General features: G+C 39.5%; 1 protein-coding gene across 3 annotated transcripts in view; it reads right to left on the bottom strand.

Moving 5' to 3' along the window:
• The window catches only part of reps2 (RALBP1 associated Eps domain containing 2), a 240,108-nt gene that overhangs the window by 157,222 nt on the left and 55,425 nt on the right, over positions 1-27,461 (bottom strand). For all 3 annotated transcript variants that reach the window (XM_063051049.1, XM_063051048.1, XM_063051050.1), the window contains one exon: positions 27,275-27,398. In XM_063051049.1, coding sequence (XP_062907119.1) covers positions 27,275-27,395 — 121 coding nt within the window. In that variant the 5' untranslated portion in view covers positions 27,396-27,398. The remainder of the gene's footprint in view (positions 1-27,274; positions 27,399-27,461) is intronic.

Below are 27,461 nucleotides of genomic sequence, written 5' to 3'. Positions count from 1 at the left end.
TAAGATGTAGTATTTGAAAGAAGCACTCCAGAAAAGTTTAGAGCAGTAGCAGCAGCAAGAAAGTACAATTCCTGGCTTAGTTTATGGCCAGACCCATCTCTGTGCGAAATACTATGCGCAGATTTACTATAACCTAAAAAAGGATGTGCAAGCAATAGGAAGAGAGTGATTCAACATGATTTGTGGACTCTGTTGCTCATGTGTTTCTGGTCACTCCTTTTTTTGTTGCTAATTTGGGTGACTTTGAGGTGGTCTGCAGAGAATGAACACTGAGCTTAATAAAATATGCCTGGACCCTTTCGATTTTGTGCTTTACATTCAGTCTTTTTCATGCTTTGATTGCCGTTTTGCGTGATTCTTTTTTCTGTGCGTGGTGGGGCGGTGGTGGTTTGGATGATATTCTGTGAATGGGTTCTGTGATTTCTTTGTTTCGTGTCTGGCTGTGGGAAGACAAATTTTGGGGTTGTATACTGCATACATACCTTGATAAAAAATATACTTTGAATCTTTGGTTCCTCAAATGGTGGGCTTCCCATTTCAGGAGTAATTGGGTTAACTAGGCCTGTATTTGCTACAGTCTAAAAGAATGTGAGGAGATCTGTCTGAAAGGTAGTAAAATCCTTGAGAGAGTTAATGCAATGGATACAGAGAGTATGTTTTGCATGCTATCCATACAGATCATTTCATAACATAACTTCACAACTAAGTCAGCCATGACAAATAAGGAATATTTGGGACTGAGGAGGAGGAATTCCTGTACACAAAGCGGTAAATCTTTTAAATTGTGTACTCCAGAGGGTCATGGAAGTTCAGTGATCAAGATGATTCCAAACAGATGTCAACAGATTTCTGGATATTAAGGGAATGAAGGGACATGGATTCACAACATTACTATAACTGTGTGAAGCTCAGGTCTTCACCACACAGGGCCCTTGCTCAAAACTCAAATGAATATACAGAAGAAGAAAGTTTGACATTTTCAATGTCCAGGAAAGATACAGAAATCCTGAATGGATCATCTTTTCTAGTTTTAATTCAGTTCCTGATTCAATAATTGTTGTAGTTTAGGACTCATCATAGTCTAATCAATTAATTTTCCCTTGATGTGATCAGAAGTAGCAAACAAATTAATCCCGTAACAAGAATTCATAAAATCCTGGGCACGTAATTACATACTTGCATTACAGGAAACAATATCCATGATTTATCCAGTAGAGTACATCTGGGAGAACCAATGACTGTGGTGTATATGAATTTTCAGGAAGCTCTCACGCTGAAAATTGGTGAATAGCTACTTACTGATAGTAGTAGTTAGTGATACTTAACTCGGGGAAAATATGCAATGTGAAACTTTTGCAGAGCTTCATAATATTTTGATCTCTCACTGTGCTGTACAGAAAAGAACAGTGCATGTTAGATCCACTCTGTTTTCTGACAACTGAGAATACAGATCTGGAGAAGTCAAGAATTAAAATCTGCTCAGCATGTAAATGAAGGCAAGTCTAGCGAAAGGGCATCCAAAATATCCAATAGTTTTCACAATAGTTAACTTTGCTGCTTTTTCCATGGATGTGACCCGTTATGCACTTCTACTATCTTTTACCTTTATTTCAGTTTTACAGCATCTGCAGTATTTTCCTTCTTTGATGATGAGTATTAAAATTTTACTCTACACCAAATCTCAGTGATGTGAAAATAACAGTTCTTGGTCTGCTCTTAGTGGGGGTGGATGGATGGTGAGATTGGGAAGGAAGAGGTAAGAGTGTATCCAAGTTTGGGACTTGCAACTTAAGAGTCACTGACAAATGCATAGGGAACCCAGGAAAAGCTTCTCTACCCAGAATTTGTTTGGGGTAACTTTACAGATTCACTCAATGGGAAGAAAGAGGGATAAAAGGAAGGTTGATGAAGTATAAACAATGGCACAGATCAAATGGGCTGAACAGCCATATTGTGGGGAAATTCAATCTAAATTCAGTACCAGCAATGCAAAACAATTTAGCACCAGGCTAATATTATCTCTGAAGTGCAACTACACCCTGAATATCACACCTTCACACCACAAATGAAATAAAATGTGGGGCCAGAAACTTGTGGAAAATGAGAAAGCAAAACATCATGCTTGCAAGAGTCTTGCAAAACTCTGAACACAAGTTAAAGCATCTTACTGACATTGAAAGAGCTGCACATTAATTGGGCTTTGTTTTTGCTTTGGAGATACAGAAAGAAAAACAAAGTTACATTGGTCCTCTCATCCACTGAAAAAGCAAGAAACTTCTAAAAGATTATCTGTAGAAGTTTATAAAGACTAGTGAGCAGAAATATATGTCCCTTACAGACAGAAAAAAAAATTGAGGAATTGAACAACGATAACAAAATAATCAGATATACGGTTATATTGTGAACAGCTGGGTTCAAAGGCCTTTGGTACACAACCAGTGAAAGATCCATTTACTGCAATTCTATGTTACCAAATTTTAATCAGATTAATATATTACCCTAAATCTCATGAGTTTTAAACATATTCACCATGGGATCTTCTCAGAGATTTTCTAAACAAAACGAATACACCACAGCTATTAGTTCTCCTTCATCTGCTCTACTGGGCACATCCTTAAAGAACTGCAGTAGGTCAGTTAAATATGATCTCCTTTTGATTATGTATTGTTAACTCTATATTATTAACTATGATATTACATTCATTATACCTATTTAGCATTTTCCCTTCTAACAAAGTTAAACTAACAATCTGGTATTTCCCTGTTCTCTTTCCCTCCCCTCTTAAATACTGGAAGTCAAAATAGCTACTCTGCAAAATGCAGGAACAGCTCCAGAATCTACAAACTTTGGAGGTGATAATTAGAGTCTCTATTATCACTTGTAAGACCTCTCTTAAAAACTTTGCTATGATAATTATCTGCTCCTTGGGATTTTACAGGTGTCAACTTCACTATTTTTAAGCCTACAATAAATTCCTTTTATTTTCTGATGTTAATGCATCCTTAGTTTTCCAGCATTTCTAGGAAGGGTCTGATTATTTTGTTATCGTTGTTCAATTCCTCAATTTTTTTTCTGTCTGTAAGGGACATATATTTGTGCTCTTTATAAACTTCTACAGATAATCTTTTAGAAGTTTGTTGCTTTTTCAAAAAAATGTTTTCAGTCATTCTTCACTACCTTCAAGTGTTGTCAATCCTGGGGACATGCTTCTTTTCTGGCAATTTTAAAAGCATTTTCCTTTATACTGTCTTTAAATTCTCCTATAATCTAATGGTTGGACCACTTTTCATCAAATGTATATGACTTACCTCAAAGATCTGTTGCATATTATGTGTTTTTTTAAATGCTATCCTTGACCTATTCATTGTCAAATTCATTAATGTAGTTTCCCAATCTATCACATCCATACTGCCCTTAAAATCTGTTTAATTTTAAAGCTTTAGCTTCATTAAAATACTTAACTGAAACTTAATGAAAAATTCTGGCATACTGTAGTCATGCTTTGTAGCCACTCCTTTACAACAAGATTATTAATTATCCTTTTTCATTATATAGTACTAAATCCAAAATTACCTGTCCACAAGTCAGAAACTCAATGTACTAATGTAAAAATTCATCTTAAAAACATTCCAACTTAAGGCTGTTATAAGAATATGAAACAAATTATTTCTTTAGTGAAACAAATTATTTTTTATTGAAAACAACTAACAAGAAAATCAAGGAATTTCTAATTGTAAATGAAAGAAGTGCCAAATCTGAAAAAAAAACACAAAATTTTTTTTAAAGCTCAAAACCAGCATTCCCTATATAACATAAGAGATTCTGCACAGTCCTGAAGGGTCTCGGCCCAAAACGTTGACTCTTTATTCCTTTCCCTAAACACCGCCCAAGACTTTTGTGTTACTTTCGCCTATAACAGGCTCATAATCTTAGTATGGCTGGAGGCTGAGTTGATCACAGTAAGAGTCAACCCCGTGTTAGCATGGGAAATACCATGCTTATCCCATCTCAACAAGCATGGGCAGTTGATATGTCAATTGGATTACTGTTCTCAAAAATGCAGATGCAGAATTAAATGTAATGACTCCAGTTGAGGGTTTTGCTGTTTTTAAAATTATATACGGTTTGCGAATTTATATTGCAGGAAGAAAACAATGAAATCATTGATCACTGGATTATTTTATGGTCAATATGCCACGATGTACAATTTTGTTGACCACCAAAAAATGCAACATTTAGATATAAAAGAAAAAAAAATTTTGTAACTCTTAAATGTGAACAGAGCTGGAAATACGTAGCATTTCATGCAGTATCTGTTTCTGTGTGGAGAGGAACACAGTTATGCTTTATGTAGATGGCTTTTGATCAGAACCCTATAATAATAACTGTTTCTCTCCCTGCAGATGCAACCTGACCCAAGTATTTCCCACATTTTCTCTTTTTATTTCAGCATTTGCAGATGTACTAAACCTCTCAAGTACATTGTGAAGCAAGTTGCCCGAGTTAGTGATATGGATTGGGACATGGGACTAGGACATTAGCCATGGAGCCCAATGGTTTTTGGAACTCGCTCATTTCTTGTTGGAGGGGGTTCATCATTTGAATTTTGTTTGTTATTGGGTGCAAATGAAAAACTTAGGACAGCTTGCATTACAGAGACTTATAAATACCTTGAATCTCTTTCATAATTTGTAAAGAGGAAGGATTGAAAAGAACTACAATTGGTTACAACTTTATCTGGAAAATAAAATTAAACAGAGTGGATTCCAGTTATTTGGGCCATTGCTTAATCAGGACTGCCTTTTGTTTGGGACAACTCTTAAAGCACAACAACTAATTGAGAAAATAGCCAAAATTCCCTTCATTTATTTGGGACACTATGCTGCTTAATTGGGGCAGTGGACTGTTGCCAAACAGATATTAACTAGCATCAGTCACATGCATTCTTGTGGCCATTATACACTACACCATACTTCGAGAGAAGTTTTTAAATAACATCAGTGTGTGTGTTTCTGTTCAAAAAGCAATAAGACAATTCAGAACTGTTTTACTAACTGCAGTTTCAAGCATTCAGGCTTGGAGTGCCAGAAATGGCCAAAAGTGAAAATGAAACAATGTTACTGCTTCAATAAGTTAGGAACTATGAAATATTAAGGTATCAACAATAATCTTGAATGTGACAATGAAAATGAAGAGTTGGAGGGTACTGTCATCAATAGCATTGTATGCGGGCAGTCCATTATAACCATATAACAATTACAGCATGGAAACAGGCCCTCTCGGCCCTTCTAGTCCATGCCGAACTCTTACTCTCACCTAGTCCCACCGACCTGCACTCAGCCCATAACCCTCCATTCCTTTCCTGTCCATATAGCTGTCCAATTTAACTTTAAACGACAACATCGAACCTGCCTCAACCACTTCTGCTGGAAGCTCATTCCACACAGCTACCATTCTCTGAGTAAAGAAGTTCCCCCTCATGTTACCCCTAAACTTCTGCCCTGTAACTCTCAACTCATGTCCTCTTGCTTGAATCCTGCACTGATTTCATTCATTGTACACTGGCTAAATTCCGCCAGCAATAACTATTAGGAACTAATACAGTTTTATAGTACTGTACTACTATTGGTAGTATTCTAATTTGTTCTGCATTTCATTTAAATATGAAATCTGTTACTCAGCTAGTCTTTTGTTTTAAACCTTTTTAACTATTTCAATGGAATATTGGCTGATTGGGGCAGCCACTTAATTGGACAAAAGTGTACTGATCCTGATTTGTCCCAGTTAACCAGAATGTACTGGTCCCCATGTGTCCCAGTTAACCAGAATGTACTGGTTCCAATGTGTCCCAGTAAACCGGAATGTACTGGTCCCCATGTGTCCCAGTTAACCGGATAATGTACTGGTCCCCATGTGTCCCAGTTAACCGGAATGTACTGGTCCCGATGTGTCCCAGTTAACCGGAATGTACTGGTCCCGACGTGTCCCAGTTAACCGGAATGTACTGGTCCCGATGTGTTCCAGTTGACCGGAATTCACTGTACTATTGTTTACTTGTCTATATATCTACTCCCCAGAGATGCTGCTTGTTAAAGCATGGCCAAGTGGTTAAGGCGTTCATCTAGTGATCTGAAGGTCGCTAGTTCGAGCCTCAGCTGTGGCAGCGTGTTTGTGTCCCTGAGCAAGGCACTTAACCACACATTGCTCTAGTGTCTGTGCGAGGACTGACGCCCCACACAGACTTCCAATCTGCGCCTTGTAAGGCATGAAAATGCCCGATGCAGGCCTCTCATGGTCTGAATCAACGTTCCCTCCCTCCCTCCCCCTCCCCCAAAGAGATTTAGTCAAACTTACAAGAATTGGGTATCAACTTGATATGTTTGAGTACTGTATTACTTTACATGAGAGAAGGAAAGTGGCAATCCCACAGAAGCCAATTAAGGTTTTAGTGGTTTAATGCAAGTGGGTGGTATTTAGTGGACTTTGTGTGGAACTACACACAATGCACTGAACTGAAACAGGCCACTTGGGCCAACCATTTTATGTCAGCATTTACACTTCACTCAAACTTCCTCAAACTTTTCTTCATCCAAATTTATTTGTGTAACCCATCATTCCCTTCCTTTTAAGAGCTTATCTAGCATCCTTTTCAATTAAATGTGCTTCAACTCCTTTTGGGGATAAGTTCCACCTTCCCACTATTCTTAGGGTAGTTTTGTTCCGAATGCCCTGTTGGTTATTTATTTATGATGATACAGTGGGGAATAGACCCTTTCGGCTCTTTAAGCCACATCATCCAGCAATCCCTAATCACAGGACTATTTACAATGACCAACTAACCAACAAACTAGCAAGTCTTTGGACTGTGGGAGGAAACAGGAGCACCCAGAGGAAACCCACAAGATCATAGGGAGAACGTACAAAATCCTAACAGGCAGCAGCAGGAATTGAACCTGGGTCAACTGTATTTAAAGCATTGTGTTAACCACTATACCACGCTTAACGTTCATCTTAATTAGCACTCTAGATACACCTTCTCACAGCTGGAGCAACACCGTTTATATCCACTATCAAAAACTATAGTGATTCCTGCTGGAACACCTCTCAGTCTTCTTTCTTCAAAGGAAAATATGACCAGTTTGTTCATTTTCTGTTATATATCTCTTTTCACCTCTTCCATTGGGCAGAATATAGAGGTCTGAAAGCAATGCCATCAGGTTCAAGGACAGCTTCTGTCAGCTCTTAGAAGACTACAGAATGGTTCCCTAGTATAACAAAATGAACTTGATTTCACAATCTACCTTGTTATAATCTTGCACCTTCTCTGTAGATGTTACACTATATTCTGCATTCTGTTATTGTTTTTACTTGTTCTACCTCAATACACTGCATAATGATTTGATCTGTAGGAAAAGTTTGCAAGACAAGCTTTTCACGGTATCTCGGCACATTTGTCAACAATAAACCAATTCAAATATCTGCAGATTTCTAGAATCACCTTTGCAAATTTCTTCGTGCTGCCTTTGTTCATCTACTCATATCTTCCAAATATTAAGAGATCTCTATCTAAAATCTCTTTCATTGTATTTTGTACTTGCTCATTAAACTTCAGTCGACACAGATTTATTAGTGCTCTCTTGTAATTTATTGCATCGTCCTCAGCACTGACCAGAAGTTTAATATTGGTGGTAGGAAATAATAATGAAATTTCTTCTAAAGGAGAGAATAGAGTATGTTTATATTTCAAAAGGTAAGGTCTTTCTTCTTTTTAAATGAAGTATTAGAGACCATAACACAGCAAAAGTAATGAATATACTTTTCAAAGGCTTTTGAAAAGGCACCCAATTATGAATAAATGAACAAGTCCAGACAATGCAGAATTGGGGGATAAACAACAGAACATTAACTGACTTCAAGACAATGCAAAAGGTGGAAGAGTGAAAGCTCTCCCTCACCTGCCCCTCAAAATTTAACATTTGCAGATTCAGAAACTGCAAATTTCCATATTGCAAAGTGCAAATCATCAAATTTTAATTGTGAACATCAATGGTCCCAGTGCTATCTTCATGGAGTCCCACTGTCCATTTACTTCTACTTCCACTATTTTTTTTGCAGGGATACATAAATGAGATCCCATCCCCCCATTCTTCTAAACTCCAGTGAGTACAGGCCCAGTGCCATCAAATGCTCCTCATACTTTAACCTTTTTATTCCCAGAAATATTCTCATGAATCTCTTTTTGGCCTTCTCCAACATCAGCACATCTTTTCGTAAATAAGGGGCCCAAAAGTCCTTACAATGGTTTGACCATTGCCTTACAAAGGCTCAGCATTACATCCTTTGTTTATATTCTGGTCCTCTTGAAAGAGTGCTAACATTTCATTTGCACTGACCACTAACCACTGACTCAACCTGCAAGTTAACCTTTAGGGAATCCTGCACAAGGACTCCCACGATCCTTCGCACCTTGGAGTTTTCAATTTTCTCTCTGGTTAGAAAATAGTATATGCCTTTATTCCTTCTACAAAAGTGCATGACCATACACTTCCCTACCCTAGATTTCACAGTCACTTCTTGCCCATTCTCCCAATCGGCAAAATTCCACAAAGTTATCAATTCCTTCATCCATATCATAGACATAAAACGTGAAAAGAAGTGGTCCCAACACCGATCCCTGCAGAACACCACTAGTCACCAACAGCCAACCAGAAAAGGCCCCCATTATTCCTGCTTTGCGTCCTGCCAGTCAGTCAAACTTCTTTCCATTGTGATGAAAAACCAAGTTATCAGAAGATTGATGCTAATGAGAGAGATAAGTGAGACAATGAAGAAGCGTTCAAAATGTTAATGAGAGAGGAGAGAGATTAACGAGAAAGAAACACACTTCAGAATATTGACAGACCGGTTGCTTTGAACCTGAACTGTTTGAAGTTTGATGGACAGGCAATACCCCAGCAGGGGGATAAAAAGAACGGGTTCGCTAAGGCACGACACACACGAGATCACGAGATAACAAGACCCTGGAAAAGCGGTGTGCCCCCACAAGTTGGTGGAAGTTTGGAGATCTGACGGCGGGAACCGACCACAGACGCACAGGGTGAAAAGGTACGATCGGCGGGAACCTGATTTGTATGTCCGCCCTTGCCTGGGTGCTGGGTTCACCACGGAAGAACAATCATATCCGGAACGGAGGGGTCACAGTCGGTGACCACGGAAGACATAAAAGGGTTCGCCCAAAAGCTAACTGCGAAGAACATCAAGGTCTGCTGAATCAGATTTGCATATCTTTCTCTCTCTCTCTCTCTCTCTAACGGCACAACAGCGATTATTGCGAACTGTACTAAGCTGAACTGAACTCTGCGTCATTTGAGACTGATCATTTTACCCCTAGACTGCGATAGAGCTTGGTTGATTCCTATTACCCTAGTTCTGTGTACATGTGTGTTTTATCATTGCTAATCTGTTGCATTCATATCCTTACAATTAGAGTACTGCGTTACTTATTTCTTTAATAAAACTTTTTTAGTTCCAGTAATCCAGACTCCAACTAAGTGGTCCATTTCTGCTGGTTTGGCAACCCAGTTACGGGGTACGTAACACCATGCAAATATCACCTACCTACAGGAAAGACATTAATAGCTCTCAAGAGTGCAAGAAAAATTTGCATGATGTCTCCTGAACTTCTGGACCAGAGTTACAGTGATAGTTTGAATAGGTTAGGATTTTATTCACTGGAGAGCAAGAGAATGAGGGAAGATCTTACAGTATGGCACAATAACTTATGGAGTACACAAAACTGAGAGGTACAGACTAGGTGAATCCATGCAGGCGCATTCCCCTTAGGGTGGGTGGGACCAGAACTACAGGTCATAGGTTTAGAGTGAGAGGTGAAATATTTAAGCGGAATCTGAGGGGGAACTACTTCACACAGAGGGTTGTACCAGTGCGGAACAAAGGATATGTCACAGTTATAGGTGAAGAAATGGCAAATGGAAATTAATCTGGGCAAGTGAAAGGTATTTTGAGGTCAAGTGAAAGGCATTTTGAGGTCAAATGAAACAGGAAAGTATGCAGTTCATGGCAGGACCCTTAACAGCACAGTACTTTCTATAAAGTGAAATCTAACAACGTGAATGGCAGTGATGCTTCACTCCCAGACGAGATCAACTCCTTTTATGCACGCTTTGAAAGGGAGAATAAAACTACAGCTTTGAGGATCCCTGCAGCAGCCAGTGGGTGATCTCTGACTTGGAGGCTGATGTCAGGCTGCCTTTCAAGAGGGTGAACCCTCACAAGGCATCAGACCCCGATGGAGTACCTGGTAGGGCTCTGAAAACCTGCGCCAACCAACTGGCAAGGGTGTTCAAAGACATTTTCAATCTCTCACCAGTGACCAAGAACAGCAGTGTGAGCTGCCTTAACAACTATCATCGTGAAGCACTCACATTTATGGTGAAGTGCTTTGAGGTGTTGGTTATGGCTAGAATCAACTCCTGTCTCAGCAAGAACCTGGACTCACTGCAATTTGCCTAGTGCCACAATTGGCCTACGGCAGATGTGATCTCATTGGCTCTTCATGCGGCCTTAAATCGCCTTGACAATACAGTTCCACAGGATTAACATCACCTAGGATGTCACGTGATCTGTACATACCAGCCGTGTGGTGAAAAAAGCACAGCAGCGCCTCCTTCACCTTAGACAGTTGAAGAAGTTTGATATGGGTCCCCAAATCCTAAGGACTTCCTACAGGGAGCATCCTGACTGGCCGCATCACTGCCTGCTATGGGAATTGCAAGTCCTTCAGTCGCAGGACTCGGCAGATAGTGGTCCAGACGGCTCAGCCCAGTAGACTTGAACTTCCCACTATTCAGGACATTTACAGAGACGGGTGTGTAAAAAGGGCCCAAAAGATCATTGGGGACCCAAGTCACCACAACCGCAAACTGTTCCAGCTGCTGCCATCTGGGAAACGGTACCACAGTATAAAAGCCAGGACCAACAGGCTCAGGGACAGCTTCTTCCACCAGGCCATCAGACTGATTAATTCACATTGATACAACAGTATTTCTATGCTATATTGTGTGTCCTGTTGTACATACTATTTAATACAAATTACTATAAATTGCACATTACACATTTAGATGGGGATGTAATGTAAAAAAAATTTACTCTGTATCTGGAGGATGTAAGTAATAAAGACAATTCAATTCACTATCAAGGTTCTGTTTGTTCACTAGAGCTCAGTGTCTAACACAATCACTCTTACAGTTCTGATTGAAAAGCTCCAAAACGTGGGCCTCTGTACCTCCCTCTGCAATTGGATTCTCAGCTTCCTGACCAGAAGGCCACAATCCACTTCCAGCTCAGTGACAATCAATAGTTGCACATCTCTGGGATGTGTGCTTAGCCCACTGCTTTGCTCTCTTTACACTGATAACAGTGCAACTAGGCACAGCTCAAATGCCATCTGTAAATTTTGCTGACGCTGCAACTACTGTTAGGAAGATTTCAGATGGTGGTGAGAGGGCATACAGGTAGGTGCAAGATATATCAACTAGTTGAGTGGTGTTGCAGCACCAACCTTGAATTCAATGTCAGTAAAACCAAAGAACTGACTGTGGACTTCAGAAAGGGCAAGTTGAAAGAACACACACCAATCTTCATAGACAGCCAGAAGTGGAAAAAGTGAGCAATTAATAGTTCCTGGGTGTCAATATCTCTGCGGGACTAGCCTGGAAACAACATATTGATGCAGCTACAAGAAGGGCACAACAGCAGCTATATTTTATAAGAAGCTTGATGAAATTTGACATGTCACCAAAGACACTCGCAAATTACTACAAATATACCATGGACAGCATTCTAATTAGTGGCATCATCATCTGATATGGGAGGGGGGTGCTACTGCCAGATCGAAATAAGCAGCAGAGAGCTGTAAACAGTCAGCTCCATTATGGGCACTAGCCTTTGTGGTATCCAAGACATCTTCGAGGAGCAGAAAGGCAGCATCCATCATTAAAGACTGCCATCACCCAGGTCATATCTCCTTCTCATTGCTACCATCAGGAAGGAGGTACAGAAGCCTGAAGACACACTTAATGATTCAGGACAGCTTCCTCCCCTCTTCTATTCAATTTCTGAATGGACTTTGAACCCATGAACACCACCTCATTACTCTGGTTATTTCTATTTTTGTACTACTTTTTTAAAATATATTATTTTTACACATATACACACACAAACTGTAATTCATTATTTTTCTCTATTTATTGCAAAGACAATAAATTTCACAACATATGCCTGTAATATTAAACCTCATTCTGGTTCTGATACACAGGACTCTTGGGTTAGAAGTCCACACCTGTGGTGATGGGTGATTCATTAGTTAGGGAAATAGACAGGAAGTTCTTTGGGCAAGAACAGGATTTCCGGATGGTATGTTGCCTCCGGGGTGCCAGGGCCTGGAATCTTTTGGATTGAATCTTCAGCATTCTTAAGTGGGAAGGTGAACCGCCAGAGGCCGTGGTCAATGTCGGTACCAGTGACATAGGTGGGATGAGTGACAAGGTTCTGCATAGAGAGTTTGAGGAGTTGGATGCCAAGTTAAAGGGCATGACCTTCAGGGTCGTGATTGCAGGATTGCCGTCCGTGCCATGAATAAGTGAGGCTATAACTAGGCTTTAAGATTATACAGTTTAATACGTGGCTAAGGAGGTGGCGTAGGAGGGAGGGTGCAAGATTTTTACCAGGGAAGGTGAGACCTGTACTGAAGAGACGGTTTGCACCTGAAATGGAGGGAGACTAATATCTTAGCTGTAAGGTTTGTTAATGCTATATGGTGGGTTTAAACTAGAGTTGCGGGGGATGGGAACCAAAGTGTCAGAACAGTTAGTGCTGAGGTTGTAGAGACATGTTGTCCTCAGACAAAGTCAGGAATCAAAAGGTTGCGCATGGTGAGACTAGTGTCCTGAGCCGAGTATATTTCATTGCAAGAAGTATCGTAGGAAAGGCTGATGAGCTCAGGGCATGGATCAACACCTGGAATTATGATGTTGTAGCCATTAGTAATACTTGGTTTCAGGAGGGGCAGGACATCAGCTCAATATTTCGAGGTTCCGTTGTTTTAGACATGACAGAGCTGGGGGATTAAAGGAGGAATGGTGGCATTACTAGTCAGGAAAATTGTCATGGCAATGCTCAGTCAGGACAGACAGAGAACTTGACTAGTGTGGTGTGGTGGGTGGAACTGAGAAGTGAGGCAGGTATGACCACATTAATGGGTCTATATTACAGACAACCCAACAGTCAGAGGGATTCAAAGCAACAAATTTGTAAAGAGATCGCAGACTGTTGCAAAAAACATAAAGCTGTTATAGTAGGTGATTTTATCTTTCCACATATTGACTGGAATCCCATCCTGTAAAAGGACTTGATGGGACAGAGTTTATCAAATGTGTTCAGGAAAGTTTCCTTCATCAGTACATAGAATTCCCAACAAGAGAGCATGCGATACTTGATCTGCTGTTAGGGAATGAGACAGGAAAAGTGATGAAGTTTGTGCAGGGGAACACTTTGTAAGTATTGATAATAATGCCATTAGTTTCAAAGTAAATACGCAAAGAAATAGGTCCGGTCTGCGGGTTGAGATTCTAAATTGGAGAAAGGCCAATTTTGATGGTATCAGACATGATCTAGTAAGTGTGGATGAGGACAGGCTATTTACTGGTAAAGGTGAGTGGAAGGCCCTCAAAAACAAAATTTTGAGAGAGTACAAAGCTTGTACGTGCCTGTCGAAATAAAAAGGTAAAGATAACAAGTGTCGGGGAATCTTGGTTTTCAAGAGATATTGAAGCCCCAGTTAAGGAAAAAAAAAGGATGTGCATAGCAGTACGGGCAAATAGGAACAAATGAGGTGCTTTTGGAGTACAATAAACACAAGAGAACACCTCCTGTGGTCCTTGATGCAGATTTCCACTAGCCGATATACCCTGCTCCGCATTCACAGGGAATCCTGTAAATGCCAGCCAACCTGAGTCCCAGGTCATCTTTGACTCACAAAAGCTGTGACCTGAGTTTCCTGCGGGTTTGTGGATTGTAGTAATCCAGTATTTTTTCAGGATCCTGGCAATCCTTCCAGAAACTGTGGAAATATAGGGAAGACAGGCGGTAGCGATAGGTTTCTCTTCGTTGTTAGGTTTCCTGATTTTTTCATTGGCCTCTTCAAGGGCATTATTGATTTCCTTCAGCTTGTAGCTATTCTGCAGTAACTTCATGCATTTGTGTTTCCCAGAGAAAAATTGGCGGTAGTAGAATATTGCATCCACCATGGCCACAGGATTGACTTTGACAGCCCAAAACTACTGTGCCATGCCAATGGCTTTTGGGACAGCCTGGTAGAGGAAGCCATTGAAATAAAACAAGAGGGAAAGAATTTTAAGGTCTTGGTCTCAGTAAGAACTGAAATTTGATTGTAAAAAAAATGGGAGAGCAGAAACCTATTTGAATGAAAACTAACCAATCAGGAGGGACAGACTATACAGGGGTATAAATACCACCAGACAAGACATGCCCAGGCATCATCTCTGATGAAGGTAGAAGAGTTTGTCATTGAAATGTTGATTATAATCCATACCTGTACCCAGATAAAAGCTCAAGAATAGTTCCTTCGTCATATAAGGTGGGAAAGCAATAGATCCTCAATCTTTCGAGTTTTTTTGAGGCAATTACCAGGAAAGTGAAAAGTGGATGTTGTCTACATGGACTTTAGTAAGGCATTTGACGTGGGAGGCTGGTCAAGAAGGTTCAGCCATTCAGCATTCAGGATGAGGAAGTAAATTGGATTAGACATTGGCTTGTGGGAGAAGCCACAGAGTGGTAGTAGAGGTTTGCCTCTCTGACTGGAATTCTGTGACTTGTGGTGTGCTGCAGGGAATGGTGCTGAGTCCTTTGATCTTTATATCAATGATCTGGATGATAATCTGGTTAACTGGATCAGCAGATTTGTGGTTGATACCAAGATTGGGGGTGTAGTGGAGAGTGAGGAAGGCTGTCGTGGCTTTTAAAGGGATCTGCATCAGCTGGAAAAATGGGCTGCAAAATGGCGGAAAGAATTTAATGCAGACAAGTGTAAGGTTATATACTACAGTAGGACCAGCCAGGGTAGGTCTTACGTAGTGAACAGTAGGGCACAGTGGAGTGTGGTGGAGCAAAGGTGTCTGGGAATACAGATACATATGGTGCCCATAAAAAGTATTCATCTCCTTGTAAGTTTTCATACTTTATTGTTTTACAAATTGAATCACAGTGGATTAAATTTGGATTTTTTGACAACGATCAACAGTAAAAGACTCTTTCATGTCAAAGTGAAAACAAATCTCTACGCAAACACGAGGAATTCTGCAGATGTTGGAAATTCAAGCAACACACATTAAAGTTGCTGGTGAACGCAGAAAGCCAGGCAGCATCTCTAGGAAGAGGTACAGTCAACGTTTTGGGCCGAGGCCCTTCGTCAGGACTAACTGAAGGAAGAGCTAGTAAGAGATTTGAAAGTGGGAGGGGGAGGGGGAGATCCAAAAAAACAAAGTGATTTTTCACACAACATCTTCCACATCAAATCTCCTCTTGTGCTTCATATGACTTTTTTAAAAAAAAAACATACCTCTAACCTCCAATGGGTACAAGCCAAAATTTCTCATCCTTCCCTCTAAAGTAAAACCTTCATCATGGGAATCAGCCCAGTGAACCTTCCCTGAACTGCTGCACTATAACGATCTTTTCTCTAATGAAGACCATAATCGGATACAGAACACCAGATATGAACTCAAAGATCTGAGCTGGTACAGCAAAAATTCCCTTCATTTGTACTCACTTACAATAAAGGCCAACATTTTATTTGCCTTTCTAATTATTTGCTCTACTGCAGTATTCTCTATTCTCTCCCAATCTAAATAATATCCTGACTTTCTACCCTTCCTACCAAAATGGAAAATAACACATTTAAACATACTTTTAAAACTGCCTCTTTATAAAGGAAGAAAGAAATACAGAAAGATATAGGGAATTCCGGAGTGTAAAGAAATTCAACAGAAACACAGTCACCAAATATCACTGAATGTTTTTGGTTGAGAGGATAGAGGGATGGATAATTTAGATTATTTTGTAGAAATCTGTTTTCATTTTGACATGGAAGTCTTTTTCTGTTGTTCAGTGTCAAAAAAAAAACAATTTAAGCCCACTGTGATTCAATGTTGTAAAATAATAAAATATGAAAACTTCCGAGGGGCGGATGAATACTTTTAATAGGTATTGTACATACAAAAATGAAGGAACACTCAGAATAAAGTCAAAGAGTCATAGAAAACCGCAGCACAGAAACAATCCCTTTAGCTAATTTAATCCATGCCAAACTATCATTCCACTTAGTCCCATTGACCTGCACCTGGATCATAACCCTCCCATCCAAATACTTATCCAAACTTCTCTTAAATGCTCAAATCAAACTCACACCAACATTTCTGCTGACAGCTGGTTCCACATTCTCATCACCCTTGGAGTGAAGTTGTTCCCTCTCATGTACACTTCAAACAGTTCACCTTTCACCCTTAACCCATGACCTCTAGTTCTAGTTTCACCCAACATCTGCAGAAAAAGTGTGCTTGCATTTACCCCTCATAATTATGTATACCTCTATCAAATCTCCCCTCAATCATCTACGCTCCGATGTATAAAGTCCCCAACCTTTCCAAATAACTAAGGTCCTCAAGTCCTGACAACATCCTTGTAAATTTTCTCTGCACTCTCAATCTTATTAATACTTTTCCTCTAGAACCACACACAATACTCTAAATTACACCTCACCAACATCTTGCACATCCCATCTCCTGTACAAAATACTTTGATTTATAAAGACCAATGTGCAAAAAATCTTCCTTTACGACACTAGTGATGCAACTTTCGAGAAATTATAAATCGGCATTCACAGATCCCTTTTATTGAACTCCTCAGTGCCCTACCATTCACTGTGCAAGTCCAAATCTGGCTGGTCCTCCCAAAGTGCAACACCACACATTTGTCTGCATTAAATTCCATCTGCCATTTTTTCAGTGGTCCAGACCCCACTCCAAGCTGTCAACTATACCCCATTTTTGGTGTCATACACAATTCTGCTGATGCAATTTACCACATTGATATAGATGACAAACAATAATGGACACAGCACTGATCCCTAAGCCCACCACTAGTCACAGGCCTCCAATTAGACAGGCAACCATCTACTAGCACTCTCTGGCTTCTTGCACAAAGCCAATGTTAAATCCAATTTACTACGTTATCCTGATGCCAAAGGACTGAGCCTTTTTGACTAGCCTCCCATGCTGGACATTGTCAAAGTCCATATAGACAACATTCAGTACCTTTTTCATCAATTTTCCCAGTGAACTCCTATAAAAACTCTAAGATAGGTTAGACACAACTTACCACACGTGTCCTTGTCTATCCAAATACTTATTCATCCTATCCCTTAGAGTACCTTCCAACATCTAACCCCCTGCTGATGTGAGGCTCACCGGCCTATAATTTCCCAGTTTATTCCTAGAACCCTTCTTAAACAGTGGAAAATTAGCTATCCTCCGAACCTCCAGCACCTCACCCGTGGCTAAGTGGTTAGATATTGCTTGCAGATGATTACTTAGAGGTGGAAAGGAAGGTTGCAACGTCTTAAGGTAAAATAGGAAAAAGTCTAAATAATCATGGGATTCAGACCCTACAAACTTATTTATTTAATCAGATAGGAATGAGGTGGAAGGGGCTGTGGGTGGGAGGTGTATGCTGGCACAAAGATCACTGAAGCTCTGGGGCAGCAGCACTAACCCAAGTTCAATCCTGATCTTGGATGTGATCTGTGGGAGTTTGCAGGGTCTCACCAAGATTCCATGGGTTTGCACTGAGAGCTCTGGTTTCAGAATCAGAATCAGGTTTATTATCACTGGCATGTGTCATGAAATTTGTTAACTTATCTGCAGCAGTCGTACAATGTCATACATAACAGAAAAAAATTAGTAAGTAGATCAAAGTATATACATATTAAATAGTTAGATAAAAAATAGTGCAAAACAAAAACAAAATATATTTTAAAAAGTGAGGTAGCGTTCATGGGTTCAATGTCCATTTAGGAATCATATGGCAGAGGGGAAGAAGCTCTTTCTGAATCACTGAGCGTGTGCCTTCAGGCTTCTGTACCTCCTTCCTGACAGTAACAATGAGAACAGAGTATGTACTGGGTGATGGGGGTCCTTAATAATGGATGTTGTCTTTCCGAGGCATTGCTTCTTGAAGATGTCTTGGATACTACAGGGGCTAGTACCCAAGATGGAAATGACTAATTTTACAACTTTCTGTAGCTTTTTTCAGTTCTGTGTCGTAGGCCCCCCACCCCCCGTACCAGACAGAGATGCAGCATATATTTAATAATGTTCAGGTAGCTTTGTTAGTTGGCATCTGTGAATTACTTCCAGTTTAGGTGGGTGGCAGGAAAGAGAATGGGAACGGAGAAATGAGAGGGAGACCTTTCATAATTTACTTTCAGTTGGCTTCATTGCAAGGGACGTGGCATGCAAACAATGCATGGATCTCCAAGTAAGTTGTAGTTGTCTCAGTAAATCATGCCCCCACAATGCTGATCCTCTTGTTTTTACAGATACAAATCTAATGTGGCTTGTTTGTTGTTTTATTTCAATGTTATGAATATCATTCCTACAGGAGTTATCTTTTCTGCAGTACAAGTTCTTAGTTGGATACTGTGGGCTTCAGTGCAGTATATTTGAAATACCATTCAAATTCATTTTATGGAATGACTGAAACAGCCAAACTAGTGTCTAATTCCACTTCAGTTAATTTGCCATTCATTTCTGGTGTAAGCCATATTGCTTGACAGTCCTTCCAGGTGAAGCGACACTTCACCTGTGAGTCGGCAGGGGTGATATACTGCGTCCGGTGCTCCCGATGTGGCCTTCTATATATTGATGAGACTTGACGCAGACTGGGAGACCGCTTTGCTGAACACCTACGCTCTGTCCGCCAGAGAAAGCAGGATCTCCCAGTGGCCACACATTTTAATTCCACATCCCATTCCCATTCTGACATGTCTATCCACGGCCTCCTCTACTGTCAAGATAAAGCCACACTCAGGTTGCAGGAACAACTCCTTATATTCCGTCTGGGTAGCCTCCAACCTGATGGCATGAACATAGACTTCTCAAACTTCCGCTGATGCCCCACCTCCCCCTCGTACCCCATCCATTATTTATTTTTATACATACATTCTTTCTCTCACTCTCCTTTTTCTCCCTCTGTCCCTCTGACTATACCCCTTGCCCATCCTCTGGGTCACCCCCCCTTGTCTTTCCCCCGGGCCTCCTGTCCCATGATCCTCTCATATCCCCTTTGCCAATCACCTGTCCAGCTCTTGGCTCCATCCCTCCCGCTCCTGTCTTCTATCATTTTGGATCTCCCCCTCCCCCTCCCACTTTCAAATCTCTTACTAACTCTTCCTTCAGTTAGTCCTGATGAAGGGTCTCGGCCTGAAACATCGACTGTACCTCTTCCTAGAGATGCTGCCTGGCCTGCTGCGTTCACCAGCAACTTTGATGTGTGTTGCTTACTTGTCTAATGTTAGTTTTCAAATTGTAAATCTCAAGGCCACTCATTCCTGCGTCACTCTCATCATCAGATTTTTCATCAACAGCATGCAGATTAGTGCTCTTTTTGAAAATGCAACCTGACTTTTTAGCGTTTTCTCTTCTCTGTGCAGTCCATTGATTTTTGTCTACTCAATATGCTGTTTGTATGTGACTACTTTGTTGTATTTTCTATAAGTTTCACCTTTAAATCTGTACTGGTTTGGTGTATCTGACCACATGCCACAACAGCAACACAACTTATTTAGATCCTGCAATTTTGCTCACGCTCACTTTCATTCCTGATTGCAACTCAGTAGTATCTGTCTACTGTTTCCATTGATACAACAATTACAAACAGTCTTTTATATCTAAGTTGTGCTTCAGTTAGGAGCCATTTTTAATGCTTTCTTGTAAGATTCCACAAACTAAACAATCTCAGTGCATCATTGTCCATCATTGAACTGACAATGCTCAATCTCTTCAATACAGCCACATACACTGCAATGGATTCCCCTTCCTTTTGATTCCACTTATGAAACCTAAAACACTCTGCAATCAACAATGGCCTCAGTTCTAAGTGTTCCTGCATTATTCTGAAAATATCAGCAAAGCTCATTTCTGCTGGTTAAGTTGGAGCAGTCAGACTTTGAAGCAAACTGTACAACTTTAAACACAATCCACTCTGCAAAATTGGTACTTGTTTTGCATTGGCTTTTTGATTTGCTTCAAAATACTTCCAATCAGCTCAGTATGCATGAGCCAGTTTACTCGTTCAGCAATCAAACACATCCATCTTTCCAATGTAGCCAATCATTTCTGAATTTTTTTTTCCTTTTATGATAATTATCACCTGGCACTCACTGTTTATGAAACCGTGCGTCAACAGGTCGGTAGCTGTCTCGGGCTTGTTTTAAAAAAAAAGCCTTCAATCATTAAGCTAATTAAAAGAAAAATCAAGGAGCCAAGCTTGGGATCCCTGCTTTGTGTTTACTTTAAGTGAGGCATGCACATATCAAATGGTTTCGTCATGACTAATGCAATTCACACATTTATACATATAACCCATAATGAATTATTTAAACAAACAAGAATGTTTAATGAAACAATACATATATACAAGATTACACATATAATACTGAAATATTAAAAAAACAACATATTTGAACAGTGGTGGTTCAAGGCAATGTTTCCCATAATCTTAGGCTAGGGTCCATGAAGTTTTTAAGAACTTTTTAATATTCTTTATAATGGCTTAGTATCTCTGTAGAGTTACATTTATAAATTATTCTTACTGGTTAATGATCGTTTTGAATGGAACTCTAGCCAATAAAAGTGTATCTTTACATTTTGCAAATCCTTGCTATCGATGTTTAGGTATTGCATGAATCATTAATGTTCATGTAATTCATGGATAGTTTAACAGCTCCTCACCATCCTCAAATATTCCAATTATGCTGACTTTCTCTGCACATGTGCAAGAATTATATCAACTATTCATCTGATTTTTTTTTTGTTAAGTTCATGAAATAGCACTGGGAATGGAGCATCAAAATGTATTGCATTTAATACAGTCAGCTTGGATTAGCATGTATACCCACTTCTGCCAATGCAGAGTTTCAGGAAAAGTTTACGTATATACAGATTTACACCAAGAAAAAAATTGCTGCACCTTAGCATTTATATTCTTGGTGTAACTTTGTCTACCTGAGCACACTGCGCTGAACGAATTTTCAAAACTACAGCATTTATTCAGCAATGCAGGGAGAAACAGAGGCAAACATACAGTTTGCCATTTCATGAATGAATCACGGTAGATTATTATTCTAATAGCATCACAAGCACACAGACCAGTGAAACTTTCAGTCCTGTACATTTGTTTTCATTTTTCAGTTATGTTCTCTGGATCACACTCACATTCCCAAGAACATTCTTCACTTTATCCTTAATCCTTAACCATCCTACAACCTTCAACATGTTCACTAACTGGTATTGCATCTATTTTGAAAGTTGCACAAAAATAGAGAACAGCAAGATGCTCGATCACAAATCTGCAGATGCTGGAAATCCAAGCAACACATACACACACACAACATACTGGAAGAACTCAGCAGGCCAGGCAGCATCTATGGAAAGGAGCACAGTTGACATTTTGGGCCGAGATCCTTCATCAGGACTGGAGAAAAAAAAAAGATGAGTAGAGTTAGAAGGTGGGGAGGGAGGGGGGGAGGGGAGAAAGAAACACAAGGTGATAGGTGAAACCGGGAGAGGTGGGGTGAAGTAAAGAGCTGGCAAGTTGAAAGAGCTAGAGAAAGGGGAATCTGTTAGGAGAGGACAAGAAAGGCATGGAAGAAAGAAAGGTGGATGGGGGAAGAACACCAGAGAGAGGTGATGGGCAAGTAAGGAGATAAGGTAAGAGGGAAAAGGGAATGGAGAATGGTGAATGGAGAAGTGGGGGGGGGTGAAGACGGGGTTCATTACCACAAGTTTGCAAAATTGATGTTCATCCTATCAGGTTGGAAGCTACCCAAATGGAATACAAGGTGTTGTTCCTCCAACCTGAGTGTGGCCTCATCACAGCAGTAGAGGAGGCCATGGACTGACAAAGCTTTTTGCTTTTGTTCTAATTCTTTTAAAATAAAAGTCTCTCAAAGGCAGAGCATCACACAAATATTGTGTCTACAAATATAAAAAAAACACGGTGACAGATAGTTTCAACTAAATATTTTTCAGCCAAGATAGATATACCTTTATGTTTAATGAGATGGAACTATAATTAGAAAGGTCACCTATTCACTAATTGCTAGATTTTAAAGGCCTTCAAGCGGGTGGAAGTGAAAAAGTGTCTCAAGCCACTACAGCACTTTTGTTGAAACCCTGGGGAGCTGGAGATTAATACATCACTGAATATTAGTGTAATCAATGAGTACTGGAATGGAACAGTGAAATGGTGCTGAGGTAGTAAATGAATCATGAGCTTGTTGCTCATGAAAAACAAATTCTATGGGCCAAATGACCTATTCCTGCTATTTTTTTCTAATCTATCTTCCTACATTATTGACACTTGCAAAAGAGGAGGAAATTGAAGACCAAGGCAGACTCCCTTAAAAGATAATTAAACGTTATTTTGAGGTAATAATAATGCAGTAGCAAAATCTCTTCAAAGTGAAGTTAACTAGAAACTTTTAACCTACGAGCTCATGTTAGAAACCTATAATTATTGAGATAAATTACAATAATTGAAAAGCAAAGTTTTTTTTGTTAATTGCTTCCATGGCAACTTTATCCCCAATTTGGAAGAAAATTTCTCAAAAGCTTTGACACTGTTCTCTGTGCTTATGGAACAAAAGCATTTGCTTCTTCAACACCTGCACAAACACTGAAAGATAATAACACCACTAAGGATCAGAATGCCTATTATCTATTTTCAACTCCAGAGTGCGCATGCATGAATGTATGTTTCCAAATCTTTTGGCACAGTGAAAGTAAAGTGAGGGTGATGCAACGCACTGACAGTGATCCAAGTGTCCACTGCTCTTCGAACAGATTTTCTTGTCAGGCTCTTGTTGGGTATCTAATTCTAAAGAGTTCTTTTCTTTTGTGTTAGTTCAAGGATGGTATTATCATAGCTGCTATTTAATGTACAAAATGTATGTTGTAAATAATGACTCATCAGAAATACTGCTATTATTTATGGGCAGCTTTCTTTCTACTTAATAATCCAAAATCTCCTTGGTCACCACCATTACAAATAGAGAGAATTGTTAGAAAAACATGTTGTAATATGGAGACTGACATACAAAAAGCCTAATTATGTAATAGGAAGAACGTGGAAGTTGAGGAAAGAATGGGAAATACCAAGTTTCAACACAGAGCACATGGTCAAGAAGAGCAAGTAGGACATCGGGTCCTATAAATCTGCTTGTATAGTGGTGGATTTTATTGAGAGTTGAGCAAAACTGCAACCATAAACTAGCTTCTTGGTGCCACTTGAGAAATTGGGCTACTAAATCACTTGCAAAATTGCACAGTGCATGATGAAGCTGGACTTAATAGGAGATCTGCGGCTTATTTGGTATTTTATGACAATGCCCCACCACGATTGCCTTAGGTGGTCACTGTCTTCCTAAGTGGGCTCTTCTCATTGATGATAAGTGCCCAGCAGGCTCTGCAAATGTCCTCCAAGCCTTTTTCACCTTCCCCAATTACCTGCAATACTTGACTGCTTCCCTAGTCACCTATCCACTGTGACACCCCTCCAGGTACAGACCATCCATCTTTCTAGTTCAACAGCCATACCTTTCAAATACCCTGCTTTATTTCTTCACTTCATCTCCTATCATCTCTCTACCAAGCAAGCTTCTCACCAATCATTCTGCTGGCCCCCTGTCTAATTCACTTCCTCCTGCATGTAGGGGAGATTCCAAATTCTGATGTCTTCAACAGCTGGAACAGTTGAATGCAAGTGTTTAGCTAGAAGGCCACAATTCTGGTATCCTTGCACCCTAGACATATGACGCAGACACTCACCATCTGCTCAACCAATCTTGTGAAATACATGACTTGGACTTCTGCTCACACAGTTTACTTCTGGAGCACAAATTCCATTGCGTGATAGCTTACCTACCCGAAACTGATCACTGATCCTACCACTTTCTATCTTTCAACCATCCTCATGAGTAGTAATTTTACCCATCTCACTAGATAAATTAACCAAGTACATTTAGGTACGTTAATATCAGGGGAAAGTGATATTTGGCAAGTCCAAATAAACAATTAGGAAGGCAAGAGAGGAAGAAAATAGAGTTTCAAAGAAACAAAATTATAAAATATTCTGCATACATAAAATGTCAAGATGACTAAAAGCCACTAGTGTTGGCTGGAATAAAATTAGAATCAGAGCCATTGTATTATATGTTGTGAAATTTGTCTTGTGACAGCAGTACATTGCGAAAACAACATTACTATAAATTATAAGAGTGCAAAAAGGATTAATGAGAAAGTGTTCGTGGACAATTCAGAAATCTGTTGTTGGAGAGGCCAAAACTGTTTACCAGGAGGAAAAGCAAAATGGCATAAATATTAAACAGTTACTTCACATCAGTATTGACCAAGGACCCAATCAACTGGATGTGTTGCCATAATTACAATTAAAAACAAAGTTGCTAATAATAATTAAACTAGCAAGTCCATTAGCAAAAAAATATTCCATAGTTTAAAGGGCTGCATCTGTGTATTTTAAAAGGATGAAAAAGACAGTGGAATTAACTATCACATACTTAGTAATTTGGTTAAAAAAAAACTTGTGTCTGAAAATTGGCAGTTAACTAAGACCTCATTAATGTGAAGGGAGGAAGATTAAACACGACACACCATTCAGCTGAACAACAATGTGGGAAAATAAAAGATTCCCTATCAAGAGAAAATATACGAAGACATCTAGAATATAATAGTCATCATGAATTTCAAAATCGAGAAGCTTGCATGACACATCACACCAAACTGGTTGGACAGATAACAGGGAGAATAGAAAAGATCCATTGTGCAACTGTGTGCAATTTATCTCGATTTCCAAAACGGTGAGGTATTACCTGAAAGATTAATGTGCAAGTTCTGAGTACAGGGAGTCAGAGAACAGGAAGCAGAATGGATAGCTAGCTGGGTGCTACACAAAGTGAAGAAAAGGATGTAAAGTTAACTTTGCAGGAATGGTAGGCAGGGGAGAGTATGGCAGCACAGGGATCAATTATGATACCATTGCCAATCACCAGTCATATCAATATCAAGACCTGAAAATCAAAACAATCTCAGGTCAGGCAGCATCTGGAGATTGGTGCATTTCAGGTAGATGACCTTTCCTCTAAATGGTCCCAACCCACAACATCGACAATCCATTTCCCTGTGAAGATGCTGCCTAATCCTATTGAGTTATCCATTATGTTTTTGCTCCAGATTCCAGCATGTGCAGTGTCGTGTCTCACATTTTCCATCATTATCATTTTTATCCCATAGTTCCATCACCTGCAGTACTTTGATTTTAATGAGAAAGGCAAAAAATTTTTTTCCCTTAACTGAAAGAGCAAAAAAATGGACACAGTTGCTATAAATGTTAAAAACAAAATCAAAAAGAAACTGAAAGTGCAAAACGGTCACGCCCTGATCTCGTCTCCTGAACATAGTCTCTGACAAAAGATATACTGACAGTGTACCATGGAACAGATATAAAATCAGATGGTTTAAACAAGCTTCCCAACTTAATGAGGCAAAAGATATAATAGTGGATTCTAGTTCATTGGGACACACTGAGACAAATACATTTTGGCCCACTGAAGTGGCTTCCCCAATTAGCGGTTTCATGGAAATAATTAAAAAGATATTAAAAATACGAACTACTGTTTAAACTGAGTAACAAGTTATGTATTTAGAAGAAACACAGAACAAATTAGAATACTACCAGTATTATACAACTGCATACTGGTTACTAATACTTATTGAAGGAGGAATTCATCCATGTCACGTTCTTTTGACTGTAAATGAACAAAGTCAGTGCAGAAAATGGACTGCCTGGAAGCTTGAAAACAAACCTGAATGCTTGAAATCGCAATGAGCACAACAGTAATGAATTGTCTGACTGCTTATTTCCCGTCAACTATCAGCGATAAAGAAAATGCTGCTTTTTGAATGCAAATACATATAACTGATGCTATTTAAAATCTGTTCACTTGAAGCACAATGTTGTGTCTAACGGTTACACAGTCGCATCCTACTGACGCTAGGTAGAAACTGTTCTCCTGCCCAATTAAGCGGTATAGTATCCAAAGTAAACAAAGGGAATCCCAGCTGTTTTCTTGATTACTTTTTGTTATTTAACAGTTGTCCAAAATAAGTGGCTGCCCCAATTAACTGGAATCCACTGTCAAGTCAATAACCATTTTCTTCCAGAACTGTTCTGATGGAAGTTCAGACACCTACAGACACTGCCTGACCCATTGTATATCCAGCATTTTATGTTTCTATTTCAAATCTCTTGGATGTGAAGCAATATTTTATTAGTGTACTTACGTGTGACATGGATATAGTGTGAACTGACTACATTTTTACTGCACCTTTACCACATTTTTTTTGCAATAGATAGCCCTCAAATCTCAATAAGGTTCATGAACTGTGCAATAAAATCTTAGAAAAGGAGATGAAATAAATATTTCTAAATATATCTTTGCAGACATATTTAATATGGAGCTTAAAGGAAATTTTAATTAAATAGTCCTAGAAATAGGAACATTAATTTGAATTATGGTATGGACATTGATAACTCAATTAATTATTTTTACAGGAACATTTTCTTCCATTTAAAATCACTGGCATTTTCCCAGATAACTTGTGACTTATGTCTTTCAACAGTACGTTTAATTTTCAAGTAATATATAGACATTAATATTGCCCTGGAGGCCCATTTATTCCCCAATTCAGTCTCATGCTAATATACAATGTTATTTTCAACAGCAAAGGGGTTCAGTTCTTTTCATTTAATATAATAGTTTCAGCATACAAAGTTTACAACAGCAGCACAACCTAATATTAAAAGCAGTGCTTTTACTTACCACTGTTAGTACTTTCTAGGTGTATTGGAAGGCCAGATTGGGCTGCGGCTATTAGCTTCAGTGCAACGTAAAACTGGCCACGACCAAAGTAACCCAATTTCTTTGCACCACACAGGTTCATGATCTAAGAGGGCCAAAGAAAATTATGAAAATTAATGCCATGGAGGAGAACTCCGCACACAAGTGA

Source organism: Mobula hypostoma, chromosome 6 (genome assembly GCF_963921235.1).
Source record: "Mobula hypostoma chromosome 6, sMobHyp1.1, whole genome shotgun sequence".
NCBI lineage: Eukaryota > Metazoa > Chordata > Chondrichthyes > Myliobatiformes > Myliobatidae > Mobula > Mobula hypostoma.
This window is presented reverse-complemented; position numbering and strand designations above follow the sequence as displayed.